General features: G+C 37.6%; 2 protein-coding genes across 12 annotated transcripts; one reads left to right on the top strand and one right to left on the bottom strand.

Annotated features, from left to right (window-relative positions):
* Positions 1-1,319: 1,319 nt before the first annotated feature.
* Positions 1,320-2,375, bottom strand: LOC115973209. Its single transcript, XM_031093459.1, has one exon. It carries the CDS (start codon positions 2,373-2,375, stop codon positions 1,320-1,322), a length of 1,056 nt encoding a protein of 351 aa, XP_030949319.1.
* A 4,292-nt stretch (positions 2,376-6,667) lies between these two features.
* Positions 6,668-15,324, top strand: LOC115976989 (FGGY carbohydrate kinase domain-containing protein-like). 11 transcript variants are annotated; one of them, XR_004088468.1, is made up of 6 exons: positions 6,668-7,081; positions 7,378-7,479; positions 9,749-9,831; positions 9,949-10,133; positions 10,718-10,807; positions 10,899-12,010. XR_004088468.1 is itself a non-coding variant. In XM_031098602.1 (4 exons), the coding sequence occupies exons 1-4, from the start codon at positions 10,591-10,593 to the stop codon at positions 11,096-11,098; spliced, it is 243 nt and encodes an 80-aa protein (XP_030954462.1). In that variant the 5' UTR covers positions 10,503-10,590; the 3' UTR covers positions 11,099-12,014. The 11 variants fall into 11 exon arrangements, 3 of the variants coding, with proteins under 3 accessions (XP_030954462.1, XP_030954460.1, XP_030954461.1); XR_004088465.1 differs by having other exon boundaries at positions 6,670-7,081; positions 9,736-9,831; positions 10,699-10,807; positions 10,899-12,009; XR_004088466.1 differs by having other exon boundaries at positions 6,671-7,081; positions 7,383-7,479; positions 10,699-10,807; positions 10,899-12,009.
* Positions 15,325-15,642: the final 318 nt, after the last annotated feature.

The raw sequence follows: 15,642 nt of genomic DNA, 5'->3' as shown, positions 1-15,642 counted from the left end.
AGCAGATTGGCCTTCCAACCAGCAAGCTTCTTTTTAACCCTATCCAAAATGAACCCAAAATCATGCCTCTGCCTCCCTGAGTGATTTATAGGAAAACCCAAATACTTGCCCAAGTTGGTAGTAGCACTGAATCCCAAAATGCCAGATAAAACATCTCTTTGATCCGGGTTGATATTAGGAGAAAAGAAAACACGAGATTTAGCTTCACTGACTTTCTGCCCAAATTTATTGCAAAAATCTTGAAGGACAGAATTGATGGCAGCACAATTTTCAGGAGTCGCACTGGCAAAAAGGACCAAGTCGTCAGCTAAGAAAAGGTACGAAAAAGTCGGCCCACTTCTAGAAGCTTTAACAGAAGTCCATAACTTGGCAGCACATTTATCCTCTATTAAACGCCCCAAAAACTCCATGCAAAGGATGAATAGGTAGAGGGAGAGAGGATCCCCTTGCCTAATACCTCTTGAGGGTAGGTAAGTGTCAAGACTGCCACCATTCAAGAGCAGGGAAGTGGACACAGTAGTAACACAACTCATAATAAGCTTAATGAGGTTTTCTGGGAAATTGAAACGAGTGAGCATCTCCCTAATAAAGCTCCACTCAATTCTATCATAGGCTTTTTCCAAATCGATCTTGATGGCCATGATCCCTCTATTTCCTTTGGTTCTCCCAATGGTGTGAATTAATTCTTGGACAATAATAACATTATCAACACCTCTCCTTCCTGGGACGAAAGCAGTCTGGTAAGGCGAAACAAGCTTGTCTAGATGAGGTCTGATTCTGGCAACTAAAATCTTGGTGATTATCTTGTAGACTGAGTTGCATAAACTAATCGGTCTGTAGTTCCCAATAGTTTCCGGACCTTAAATCTTAGGAATGAGAACAATATGAGTGTTGTTGAGATACTCGGGAACTTTCCTATTAGTGAAGACTTTTTCAACCTCCTTCCTCACTGACTCCCCCACAATGAGCCAAAAACTTTGGTAGAAGCCAGCATGTAACCCATCCGGACCCGGGGCCTTGTAAGGTTTCATAGACCAAAGAGCTTCCTTAATTTCTTCTGTGGAAACCATGACATCAATCGACTGCTTAACCTCCTCTGACAGCTTAACATGCCACTGCTCTAGACAAGGGGGGGGGGGGGTCTAAGAGACCATCTCTTGAGCAGTGGTGTACAAAGTATGGAACCCTACCCTAAAATGCTCCATAACCTCCCTATCCTCAGTGAGCCACACCTCCCTATCATCTTTGAATGCCGCAATGTGATTTCTTTTCCTCCGAGCAAGGGTAGAAACATGGTAAAAGGAGGTGTTCCTATCCCCTTAGATCATCCAGTTTAACCTAGACTTCAACAGCCAAAGATCACGCTCTTGGTCCAAAATAGTTTCCAATTCACTAAGGAGCTGCTTCTCAAGACAAATAAGAGAGGAGCTAGGATTATTGGACAGCGCCTTTTGAGTGCCATAAATTCTAGCCAAAATTCTCCTTTTCCTCAGATGGATGTTGCCAAAGTGGTTTTTGTTCCACACAGAAGCATCTTTAGAGAAACAATCGATGGACTCTGATAAATCTCTATTCCCATTCCAAGCTTTGGAAACAATGTTGGGAAAGGAGGTGTCAGAAAGCCAAAATTCTTGAAACCGGAACAGCCTGATGAGCTTGAATGTACTGGCTGGTGCCGCTTCCATGAGAACTGGGTAATGATCAGAGTGACACCTAGGGAGGTGGGTTACTCTGGCATTCGGGTAAACGACGCACCAATCAAAGTTCATAAAAAATCTATCTATCCTTTCAAGAATTAACTTACTGATATCTCTCTTATTAGACCAAGTATATTTGGGACCCGAAAATCTCATATCCACCATACTACATCTATCAAGGCAATCCTTAAAAGCCAGAGATCGATTAATATTAACCCCTCTACCTCCGAATTTATCCTCATCAATTAACGGCTCATTAAAATCACCAACAATGACCCATGGCAACTTATGCAAATCTGCAACTTTAGATAAATTCTCCCACAATATACATCTCTCCTCACTCTTAGGACTGGCATAAATAGCAGAAAATAACCAAGTAAGTCTAGAAGCTTGTACCTTAACTTCAACGTGAATTTCCTGCTCTGTCTTTGCAAGTAATTCCACTTCTACTAAGTCAGCATTCCAAAGAAGCCATAGACCACTAGAGAGTCCAATGGTATTTGTGTGGATGGCACCGTCGAACGGCAACCTATCAGTGATTGCCTTCGCTCTATCACCCCCTAGCTTCGTCTCCATAACCACAAGAATTGCCGGATTATGCTCTTGGACTAAATTACGGATATGATCCTGAAAATAAGGCTTCAGGACACCTCTACTGTTCCAAATAATAAAATTCATGGACAGTTGGAGGAAAAGGACAACGGAACAAATTTTAGAGAAAAGGAGCAGCCCCATTTCCCTTATCGGACACCATGCGATCTTCAGCAAGGCCTCCACCATCGGACACCATATGAACTTCAACAAGGCTCCCAACTTCACTATCTGAGCTCTAGGAAGAAATTTGAACTCCTTCATCGGACTCCATGTGCTCATCGGCGTGACTCTTCTCTCCGATAGCTTGGATTTGCAGATTCCGATCATTTTCTCTACCAACAAAAGATCCGGTCTTGACATTGGTAGTTGCCGAGAATTCAAAAGTGGTGCCGGCAGTAATGTTGGAAACAGAACAAGAAGCGAACGGCTGGGTGAGGGGCGGGTTAGTGATTTTCTTCTCTGAACTTTCCACACATGGAGAGGCGACTGTGATAGGTAAAGTTACAGAGGCTAGTTTTCTAGCCAAATGTTTCTTGCTTTTCACTGAGGACGGGTGGGCTAAGGGAACACAGGGAGCCTGGCATGGGCTATTATCTTGCTTTAAACAAGCCACTGCTGCCTTAAAACTATCCACAGAAAGTTTAGTCGAATTTGGGCTTGAACTAGAAGTGGGCCTATCCTTAAAATTCAAAACTTCAATAGAATTTGAAGCCCACGATTTCGTCCCATTCTTGGACCTAGCCCCAAACTTAGGATTGGCAAGTCTACGCGGTAAGTTCTTGCTTGATGAATGATCACCAACGGGCATGCACGTACCTTCCACAAAAACTGGAGGCAGTTGGTTAGAGGACAACCATGCCGAGCTGCTAGAAATTCCTGACCCACGCCCAGTACCATTTTCTGTCCTTTTCCCTTTCTGTCTGTTTCCTTTCCTACTCACCAACATCCACGGACCGTAGTGCCCCTCCACGTCCGTCGCCTCACATGCATTGTGCGTGACAACGCCGTGCAAATTTTGCAAATCGGCGCTACCTTCATCTGCGGTTTCCTTCCTCGGAGCTTTCGGTTCCTTTTCCTTATCCTTGCGAATAGTGTATAGGCAAGCTTCAATCTTGTGCCCAACTCTGCCACATGAAAAACACAACTTATGGATTCCCTCATAAGTAACCACTTGCTCAAACTGGCCAATCAGAATGTTGTTAACAAGCGGCTTGTTGATATCGATCTGGATACACAGTCTAGCATATCTACCATGCGCCTCCAATGCAGTATGCGAATCAATCCGTAGCACCTTGCCAATGGAGTCACCAATTTCCTTAAGAACCTCTGTTTCGTATAGCTCGATGGGAAGCGCATTAAGCCTGATCCAAGCAGCAACTAGAGAAACATTTGCCGTCGCCGGCTTGAAAAATGGCTCCCACGGTCTCAATGAAAGGAAGTGGTCTTCGATGAACCACGGGCCCCTCTTGATCACCTTCTCTAAATCATCCTTGGAGTAGAATCTGACTAAGAAGAAGCCATAAGTGAGATCAATGCAATCCATTCTCCCTTCAGGTCTCCAAAGTTGCGCCAATCTGCTTTGCATATAGTTGAGACCCATAGTTTTCCCAATCAGTTTCACTATGACAGCCTTGGACCAGGGGCCACGAATGCGCTTCTTAGTTTCTTTAGACAACATGATTCTCACCTGCCCTTCATGGACAGGGGTGGAGGCCTCTCCACACTCATCATCGGAGTCTATGTCCTCCTCCATTTGGTCGGTCAAGTCGAAAGCTTGAGCAAAGGCACCTGGTATTTCCCCCACTAGTTTGTCCTTAAAAGATGGTTTGGTATTGGGGCCTCTGGCTTGGTTTTCTAACGTGGGCGAGGAAGCCCGAGATCCGCCGTTAAACTCCGCATGACTAAAATCTTTAACCTTTTTGTTGCTCCGGGCGAGCTCAACCTCTTCCTCTCTAGAGAGAGTTCGTGATGTCATAGAGAGAGTTGTTTTCTATAGAGTCTCTTTGAGGTCTTATAAGCTGAGTGAGTGAAGCATAGTGCAATTGGGCCACTATGGTAGATTTGTTCTAAAGTAGGGGTGCTCCTATTATAAATATACTAGCCTCATCACACGTGCAATGAGGCTCTTTTTTATATTTTATTTTTTTATTATGTTGGGTTTAGATTGTTTAGTGAATGTTTAAAAATAAGATAGAGGTAGTGTCCTAATTCTTAAAATCTTTCTCTACGTGAGGTTTTCTTTTTCTTAGTTATTTGTACGTAAAAAGGAAAAAACCTAAAACTTATGAACTTTTTAAAAAATAGTAAATTTATCTTTCAACTAGATTGTGTTTTTAAATTTAAAATTAATTAACTAAAAAATAGGGGTATTTTAGAGAGTTTAAGAATTATTTAACTAAATGATGAAATCCAAACAGGAAATCTTGTTATTAGTAGTATTGATAAAAATATATAATACAATCAATGTATTATGTAATAATACATTTGACATTTGCATCTGGTTGAATCTACCCTAGACTATGTTTGAAACTAAATTGAGGTATTCAATAGAAATGAAACCATTGAGAATTTACAAATTTTTAAAACTTATTATTTGATATTTTAAATACTATACACATATGAAAAATCTTCACAGCAATGTGCCTTTTTTTGCATGAAATACATCTAACATGCCAATATTATAGTTAATATTTCATGATTTTGGCATGATTATAGTGGTATCAGTACAAAGAAACCAATTCATTTGTTTATATATATATATATATAATTGATAGTTTCACAAAGAAATATTAAACGAGTATCATTGTTAAGATATTTGTTCATTTTTCAACTTATTTATATTTTTTTAATGGTTCATTTTTTGTTTTAAGTACAGCTATACATAAAATAAAATAAAAAGCTAAAAATCAAATATTTTGTTCCCTTGTTCTATAAAGCATATTTGAATGTTATTGCACAGTGCAATTATTGTGTAGTTCTGAGATGTAAAAGTATAAAATGTAAAAATGTAAACAAAAAAATGAAAAGGTTGAATGGTTAAAAAATTTTCTAATCCAAAGTGCTTTGTTTGTTTCAACATTAACATTTTATGAAAAATGAATAATTTTTCATAAAATATTTTCTAAAAAACTATCTTATTTTCCTATGTTTGATAGTAATCTTAAAATGAATTGAAAAACTATTTTTTAACTTCTTTTATTTAATTTCGTGTATGATAGAGTTATCAATATATATATATATATAAAACCCCACGTTAGCGTTATTTTACAAAAATAAATCAAAATTCTGATTTTCTTTATTTTAAAAACCGATAATAGAAAAGCCTCAATCTCATTAGAGCATCCACACTAGATGTGAGATATGTGTCAAATGCTAAATATTTGACACATATCCCACACCAAACCCAATTTTAGCCCATTTAGTAGATGTGGGATATTGTTTTTTTTTTTTGGAACATTGAACAGTACCGTGGCAAATTTGCCACGGTACGGAAGATATGTGGTATATTATTTGTTATTTGTTTATTGTGTTGATGAGTAGTGTAAGGACACAATTTGTAATGACCCATAATAATGTTGGATTCGCACGTAAATAGACCCAAACAATATCATTTATAGAGCGTGGATTTGAAAGGCTAGGCCTTGGTCACAAGGTAGTGGGTTTCCATGGTGTTCATACATAATTAAATCGTGTTCGCTCTAGGAGTTTTTCTCCTGGAGGCGGGCTGGGAGGCTCTGGTTTTTGGCCATTTTTCCCAGCCCCTGCTTTGGATGACTTACTTTTCCTTTTATACTAGCCTGTATCCTTTATCCAGCGTCCACGTGTAGGTTCGACTTTCCAGGACTGATATTTGTCCCATCAGCCCGTGCCCAAAGTGATTGGGGGTGGTTGTAAAAGCTGAAGAGTATGGTTCTGTCAGGTGCAGAGTATTGAATAGCAGTAATGACAGCTTTCCTTTTGTCCTTGGTCGTTATACTATCCAGCGTCTCCTCCTCTATTGACATAGATATTTTAGATTTTTTTCCGAACTGTTCCTATACCTTTTTTGCCATTCCTTCCAGGGGGACCTCGAATATGCCGAGGACAGAATCATCCTCGGCTGTGTCTCAAGACTATTTGGACTTTTATTACCTATCCTCGGCTATACTCTTTCTCGGCTCGAGCTTTGGGCCCCAATGTAAAAATGGGTCAAGGCCACAAATTATTGGACCCCACAAGTAGTAAATATTATTTTAATGTGTAGTAAATATTATTTTAATGTATAGAATTGGATTATAAAACATCTGATAAATGAGATGTTATAAAATAATGTGATAAAATAATAAATTAGGTATTTAATGTGATAAAATTACATAATTTTTGGAACATCTGCTGCGGATGCTCTTAAAGGTAGACCTCCTTTCTTTCTAGTCAGTTGTTTGACAAATCTTCTTCTTTCCCTAGAACTCTTCCCTACGCAAGTCATCTTTGTTTTCCCATTCCCAATCCGCAGGCTAACCTACACAAGCCATCTTTATTTTCCTATTTGACTTTGAAGACCTTTGCTTTATTCCTCTAATCTTTGTTTTCCTATTTGACTTTGCAAATCTTTACTTTATTCCTCTAAGCTAAGGATGAGGAGCAAAAGAAGAAGATTAATGCCGGAGACAAAGACTTAATGGGAGACACAGGACAAGCATCTGAAATTCCATTTAAACACGGTACCAAAGATTGTGTTTTACACTGGGGACTGAGGCTTGCCGCTCTTGATGGGAACACAAGGCGGAGTTAATTGGCAGCGTCTACCAAAGGTACTAACCTGGGCTAATCTAATCATATTATGCTATTCCTAATATACAGTCCTGTGTTATGGTCTCTTATTAAATTGCACGGTAGTTTGATTTCTATTAGCAACTGCTCTACTTCATGTTTAGGGTTTAAAAGTTGATTTGCAACCACCTATTACATTTCTTTAAGTGGGCTGAAATTTGATGAAATGAACTATTTGAAGTATCATTTAGAAAAATTTTCTTCTTGCTCGGCTTTATATTATCCCTTCAATAGCTCATTGTTGTGCCACTTGACAACTAAACTTTACATGATGTAGGGCAGGGGATAACAAGCCTTTCAAATTATACAACAACAGCCAAGCCTGCCTTAGTCCTAAAACTTTTTGGAATTTGCTACGGATCTCAACGCATTAATCAGGGTTGATTCTATCCTTTCCAAAATCATATTTTTTGTTACCTCCTTAATTGACATATATATATTGTTAGGAACCCGGTGGTTCCTAATGGAGATTGATGGGAATTATAGGGGAATGGATGGGGATTGTAGGGAAATTGACTTAATTCGAGGTAGTCACCCTCCATAGAGAAAGAGAGAGATTAAGAGAGAGAAATGCACTAACAAATTGGTTTATTCTTTATTCATTCCTCATATTGGATTACAATCATGTATTTATAGGAGACTAGCTCTAATCTCATTGGTCCACATGGCCTCATCCTAATGGTTCTATTATTCCCCATGTGCATTAGTAATTCCAACATGTGCTAAATGTGATTAACATGCTTAGAATTGTAACTAACTAACTAACTAACTAGGTTCTATTATTCCCCATGTGTATTAATAATTCCAACATGTGCTAAATGTGATTAACATACTTGGAATTGTAACTAACTAACTAACTAAATCTCAATACAACAATTATTATCCATATGCTTATAGCATTCCTAACATTTTCCTCCCCTTGAAAACACCTTGCCCACAAGGTGTTGTTGTGAAATAGCATCTTCATCAAAGGAGATCTTCCAATGGACCAATACCGTAGTGACATTTTGATCACTATATTCATGCATTTCTCTTTGACAAGCGGCCCGGTGCACATGAAGGTTTCTTCTTCGTAGATCTTCAAACTTTGCTCAAAGTCTTGAGCCTTCAATGGTTCTTCAATCTTCAAGGTCTCATTGGTTCTTTGAACCTTGAAATGTTCTAGTATCCTCAAGACCTCATTTGATTCTAGAACCATTAGAATTCTTGGAACTTGTATCTTGGATTCTTGGATCACCGACACTTGGATTGCCAATTCTTGAATCATAGACTCTTGAATGGAAGCCTCCATTGGTGCATCAAGAATGGGTTCTTGGAAGATCATCATCACCTTCTTTGTTGATTCTTTCGACTGAACTTCAAGGGCAGCATGTACATGTATATCATCATCCACTTTGACACAAAAATCAACATCTAGGCTTGCAACAACAGTAGTAGATTCTTGGAACTTGATTTGTTCTTCGGGTTTCATTGAATCAAGAGATTGTAACTCCTCTTTTGTCATGTTCTCGAGACCCTCTTGCAATCTTAAGAGCTCCTCCTTCATGGCCATGTTAGATTCATCCAATGCCTTCATCTTCTTTGAAATATCCTTAGATTCTTCTAAAGCTTTGTTCAACAATCCTTGTATTTTTTTCAAAAGTTTTCTTTCATCAAAATTGCCCGTCTCTGGATCAACGGCTCTGATACCATTTGTTAGGAACCCGGTGGTTCCTAATGGAGATTGATGGGAATTATAGGGGAATGGATGGGGATTGTAGGGAAATTGACTTAATTCGAGGTAGTCACTAATTATTAATACACATGGGGAATAATAGAACCTAGTTAGTTAGTTAGTTAGTTACAATTCTAAGCATGTTAATCACATTTAGCACATGTTGGAATTACTAATGCACATGGGGAATAATAGAACCATTAGGATGAGGCCATGTGGACCAATGAGATTAGAGCTAGTCTCCTATAAATACATGATTGTAATCCAATATGAGGAATGAATAAAGAATAAACCAATTTGTTAGTGCATTTCTCTCTCTTAATCTCTCTCTTTCTCTATGGAGGGTGACTACCTCGAATTAAGTCAATTTCCCTACAATCCCCATCCATTCCCCTATAATTCCCATCAATCTCCATTAGGAACCACCGGGTTCCTAACATATATCATGTTCTATTGCATAGCTGTTCTTATAGCAGTCTCAAAATTTTCTTTTACCCTCTAGCTGGACCATAACAAAAAAAGAAAAAAAAACCTTTGATTTAATTTTACTTAAGCCTCGAAATCTTCATTGGGTTTCGTATGGTTCTCTTGGTTATTGGAGGCATGGAGACGATGATGATAGGGTGACAATGGCAAAGCAGTCTGTATTTTACATGCTGTTCTTGCATTGATTGGACATCATGTGCATTTGACTGACCATCTTTTATGTTATTTTGTAATATGGAGCAGAGTATGCATTCTCTTGTTGCATGCCTCCTGAAAGAGATGTCACTTAAGCAGTTTGTCATTGTTATTTTTGCAAAATAAGCTTATCAACAGATCATCTAACTTTCCATTCCCAAGTCATGTCCATAATCATTGTGCTTAATTGCGGTTTCTTTATTGTTTCTATGTCTCTCTATTAAACATCTTCTGATACAGACTAATATTTCAGCTTCTAAAGGTGAAAGAAAATTTGCAAGTATCTTGGTCAATGGTGTTTTGTTGGATGGAATTGGGTGATTGGCTGTCATACAGGTACTTCAAATCTACCAGTCATGAGTAAATCTTCTTTAAATTCAGGCATCTTTCTTAAGTACAAGTCAATTTGGAATTTAACTTGATGATAATCGGGATTTGCTTTGATTATTCTAGGGCAAAAGGAGATGATACTTTTAGTTTGTGCAACACGGTGTGCAAATGGACATATCTTGGTCAGGGATATATGCAGAAAGTCAATGAAAAAGATTCCTGAGATATGGAAGCTTGTGGATGGGATGATGACTTCTGGGAGTAGATTGGATTAGGCGATCTTTTAGATGGGCATCATGCTAAGATAGGTATGCCTGTTGGCTACTTATTAATTTACATTTTGCTTATTTTCTTTGGTGATGGGAGTTCAGGACAGCATAACATGTAGCATATATATAATATAATGATTTTCTTGAATGGGTCTTCTTTCTTGATTTTTAAAAATTTATACATAAATTTTGAGTGTAGTAATTAATAGCAATAATCTTTTATTGCCTGGTCATTATAAAAAATTTTATTTTTAAATTTTAAATTTCAATTTTAATTATTTATTCTACCCTTTGCATTTTCTGCTGCAGTTTGTGACTTGGTAATGAATAATGTCAAAAGGACTGTGTAGCTTTTCCTGACCATCTTTTGGGTTCTGGTCTTACTCCAGCTGCCGTGAAGGCAAGAAATTTTGTACTGAAAATTTCACATTGATTTACAGTGGCATGACTTGAGGTCCATTAGCAAAAAAACATATTTATTTAGTTGCAAGAAAACATGAGTCACACTATTTTCCTGGCCTTTGGTGGGTGATTTAACTTGATACTAGTATTGACACCTATTTGTAGCTAATTTCTTATGTATATAAGTGATTTAAATTTCCAGGAACTGGGTCTTGTAGCAGGAATTCATTTTGAAACTTCACTGATTGATGCTCATGCTGGTGGCGTGGGGGTAATGGAAAGTGTGCCACATTTGGACTCTGAAGCTAAAGGTTATCATGGCTTATCAAAAAATTTTCTTGTTAGCATGATTTAGTAGCTTAACTTTGTGTAATATGTTTCTTATAACAATGATATTTTCAGAGTGTGATATGGAAGCTATATGCCACCACATGGTGTTAGTCTGTGGAACTTCTACCTGCCATATGGCCATATCAAGGAGCAAGTTATTCATTCCAGGGGTCAGGGGACCGTTCTGGTCTGGTACACTTCTGGAACTTATGTTCAGCATTTATCTCATGGAATTTGGATCATAATGTGTTGTTTAAAATTTGACAGGCTGAAGCATCATTGTTGAGGCGACTAATCTTTTACATGTATTTTGCATTACTTAAAAAGTGATTAAGTAATAAAAACATTTTTAGAAAAATAAGCGGAAAGTATCAACCTTAGGCATAGAAAGTAGCCTTGAAACAGTTACATTCTAAATTCAAGAAGCAATAAAGTTCAAGAAAGAATAAGTCAAATGAAGATGGAGTGGTATGTGCAGTTTTATTTTAAGATTTTTTAAAATTGCCAATGTGAGATTGGGATCTAACAGGCAATCTAAGCCCATCCCTCTCCAGATCATTATCACCATTCACCGGAACCTAGGATTTTGGGGCTAACTTGTTGAAAGTCGGTCATCCTTTACTTGTTATGCTGCTGCAGTCCATTTCCTGTTACACATTCCAAAACTACAACGACTGGCATAAGTGCAAACCTTATCAACTAATCTCTCATTAAGTTATTGACAGCAGCACTGCATTAGTCAATTTAGAATTTTGTTTTTTCTCTTTTGGAAGTGCCTTCCATCACATCATTGTTAGACTTATGAGAGAAATAGAACCCACAGAAGCATCAACATGATTTTGATACTCCCTCGGCCTAGTGGAGGCTGGGCTCCTGTCCTAAAGAAAGTTAAAAGATCTGAAAGTTTAAAGCCTGAAGTGAATGACCTAGGGCCCGTTTGGTTTAGAGGTGTCTCAGTTTTCATAACTCAGTACTTAGTTTTCATAACTTAAACTTAAAACCCATAACTCATAACTCAAACTCCACTATCACTCAAAAAATCCAACACTTTTGTTTGGTCACAAAACTCAACCATGTATCTCAGTTTTTAACTTCACTTTTTGCCAAAATAATGGACCCTCCTACTGACACTACACAGAAGAATATGGTTGCTACCCATGTTCCTTTTTTTTTTTTTTTCTGCTCTTCAAACCCAGCTCCACCACCACCAACGACAAACCCAAAAATCCACAACCACAACCACCACCACCAACAGCCCTCAACACAACCACAACCTCCACCAAAAAATCCGAATGAATCAAAAATCCAAACCCACCAACAGCCCTCAACCAAATGTGTTTGATGGAAAAAAAAAAAGAAAAAAAAAGGGAGCTCTGGGTCCGATTCACCAGCAAAGCTTGATCTCTGGTCTTGGCTTAGTCCGATTTGCCAGCAAAGCTTTTGATCTCTATGAAGCATCAGGTCTCACGATCCGGCCTAGGCTCAATCCGATTCGCCGGCGAAGCTTGATCTCTGGTCTTGGCTCAGTCCGATTCGCTGGCGAAGCTTGATCTCTGGGTTGGAGAGAGACGTTACTTGATGGGACAAAATCAAAACCCAACATCGGCGATCATGGTCTTGGTGTTTCGAGGCTCTCGCTTTGATGGTGGCAGTGGAACTGGGCTAAACCAGAGAAAGGAAGAAAGAAAGAAAAAGCAGAGAGAGAGAGAGAGAGAGAGAGAGAGAGAGAAGCCAAAGAAAGAGAGAAAAAGAAAAAAGTGGGAGAAGAAAGAGAGAGGTAATGCCATCAATGCATATGGATCCCACAGAGGTCAAAATTTTACGATCCTGCCATTGAGTTATGTATTTCAGAAATAGAAAACACCAATTTGGTGTTTTCGGTTTTCATCACTCTCACTCAAAATTTTCGAGTTTGAGTGATGAAAACAAGATTAGGAAATCAAGCCAAACAAAAAAAAATTGTGCGGGTCCCACGTTTTTTGATAACTCAATTATGAGTTTTGGATCATATCATTCTAAACACCTCTTAACCAAACAAGCCCTTAATCTGTTTTTGATCCTCCCTCTTGCTTGAAATATGGCAAGGGCTTGAGAAGGAAATTGCCAATGAATTATAGCTCAAATAGCAACTCCTTCCCTTGTAAGTGCAAGGGTTGATGACCCACCAAGTATGTGTGTAACTTAACCAATAGAAAAAGGGGGGGGGGGGGGGGGGAGGCTTAGAAAGAGATTATGAAGGGAAAACACTTTTTGTTGCTTTAACTTTTATCTTCCAAATGGACCCTAATGTAGCTATTCAATTAATTGGGCCAAGGGGTGTGCATGGGTCGGGTTGAGGGAATTTTTTGACCCAACCCACCATGGTGGGTCAAAAAAAATTCAACCCAACCCAACCCATCACATAAATTCAACCCAACCCACGTGGGTCGGGTTGGGCGGGTTGAACTCATGGGTTTGATAATTTTTTATTTATTATTAAATTGAGTAGAAAAAAAAATATAAATATTAATATATTAAAAAAACCTAAAGATTAGTATCAATGTAACTCTTTGAAGGCTCAACACTAATGACTAAACAACAATAGTAATTTATTAGAATTTGTGTAAACTAATTGGCTTTTATATAGGATAGGAAAAATTGGTTATTTAAAAAAATTTATTAATTATATAATATATTATATATATATATATTAAATTAGTATTAGTAGAAGGAATTGAGGAAATGCAAATTATTAAATATATAATATATATTTAAATATATATGTATATATATATATATATATATATATAAAAGTGCCCTACAATTGATTTTTTTTTAAAAAAATTATTAAATATAAAATATATTTTAAATATATATTAAATATGGGTGGGTCGGGTTGGGTTTGGCGGGTTTGTAATTTTATGACCCAAACTCAACCCGACCCACTATAATAATTTTTTTGGTAACCCAACCCAACCCACCAAGCCTTAAAAACCAACTCAACCCGGTGGGTCGGGTCGGTGGGTTTTCTGCACACCCCTAGCCAACATTACACTATGGTGCTCCTGGAAAAAAAAGTTGAACTTTGGAGATTGGTGATCAAAAAGAGGATAAAGTTGGCATGGCACATGCTAGTGAGTTCTGCCTCCTATGATAGTTCCTTCTCTTGTTATAACAAGTCGGAGGGTGAGTTTGTGGGTTCAAGACCCATTTGGTGCACGAGTAATCTACTAATAAAAAGAAAAAAAAAAAGTTGGCAGAACTATCCTGAATGATTTCTGAATAAAAAGCTTGACTTGCACAAGAGTTGATTGGATGATTCATAGTTGTTGGAAAATTCAGTGGATAGGATTGTATGGGCATTTCAATGTTTAGTTTCAGTTGAATGGTAAACAAGATCAACATGCAGAGAATAGTAGTGTGTAGCAATAAGAATAGTGTGTTGAGAAAAAAGTTTAGGAAGAGAAAAGAAACAGTGCCACAAGCAAGAAAGAGAAGAAGAGACTAGAGAAACCCTAGGCAAATGTGTCTTTAAAATACTCAAATGAAGATTGTAGACAAGTAAAACTCTCCTAAATGTAGATTGTAGACAAGACAAAATGGGAAATCAAACCAAAATCTATATTTACCTAATAGAGCTATTAACTTAAAGACCAAGAAAGCACACTTAGGGCTCTAAGAAAACCCTACGTGAGATATTACATGTGGTCCTATAAGCATATACACACACACCAAAATAATAATAATGGTAATAATTCAAAATCTAAATAAATTAAAAGATTGCAATTACTTCTCCACCACACTAGTGACAACAATCACCAAGCCTTAGTCCCAAAGTTAAATGACCTACTGATACAGAATTTTCTGTTTAATAAACAAATGAAGAAATTCATGAGAAAGGTCTGGATGCATTATTTTAGCTTCTCTTAAGCATTAATCTATACATATGAAGTATTGGCCTACTTATTCATGATTGTTGTAGGTTGCCTTATGATTGTTCCATGAGGGAACAAGTCTGTGCTTTTGGGTGCTGCTATTCTCGAATCTCAATGCAGTTTCTGTAAGGAAGTTTTAAAGTCTGAATGAGGTCATAAGGGCTATGAATGCAGTTGGTCAGGTATACAAAATGGTTCTTTTTCTATCATTTTTATTCTTTAATTCAATCCTATTTCTTTAAATTCAAGATGAGGTGGGAAAGGTGTTCAAACTTGGCAAGGGACTTGAATGTAGTTCTAGAGTAAAACCTTCCTCATGGTATGCTATTCCATATAGATGGAATCTTCATTGTGTTTGGTCTTGATTTGGAAGCAGGACCTCAAAAGGTTTTGATATGTCAAACTTGCACAAATAGCATGGTATCGTTTCAGATATTAGAGCTCATTTGATAACATTGTTCTAGTAAAGTTGTTTGTATTTCTTAGAAATACGTGTGGATGAAAAAGTATATGGAAATACATGTAATATTGTTTAAAAACAGAAAAATGTTGCTTAATATGCCATACCAAATGGCTGTTTACAATGCTTTGTTTAGCGAGACTGCAAATGAGGCCTAGGCTTATATTTTCTCCGAGATTGACCTTGGTGTAAATCACATCCTTTTTTCATTTGTGAGTTTTGGGGATATTCCCATTCTTTTTTATTTATTTATTGGTGTGTGTGTGTGTGTGGGTGTGGGGGGGGGGGGGGGGGCGCTTGAGATTTCATGAAAAGATATCTCTGAAACATTTTATGAAATGGCATTCCCCTTTCGAGGTTTGAATAAATACACAATGATGTCCATACTTTCTCAAACTCTAACTTAACTAAGGGAACATTTCATTTTAACTAGGATTCCTAT

Source organism: Quercus lobata, chromosome 2 (assembly GCF_001633185.2).
Source record: "Quercus lobata isolate SW786 chromosome 2, ValleyOak3.0 Primary Assembly, whole genome shotgun sequence".
Taxonomy (NCBI): Eukaryota; Viridiplantae; Streptophyta; class Magnoliopsida; order Fagales; family Fagaceae; genus Quercus; species Quercus lobata.
Note: the sequence above shows the minus strand (reverse complement) of the source record. Positions and strands in the feature narration are given on the sequence as shown.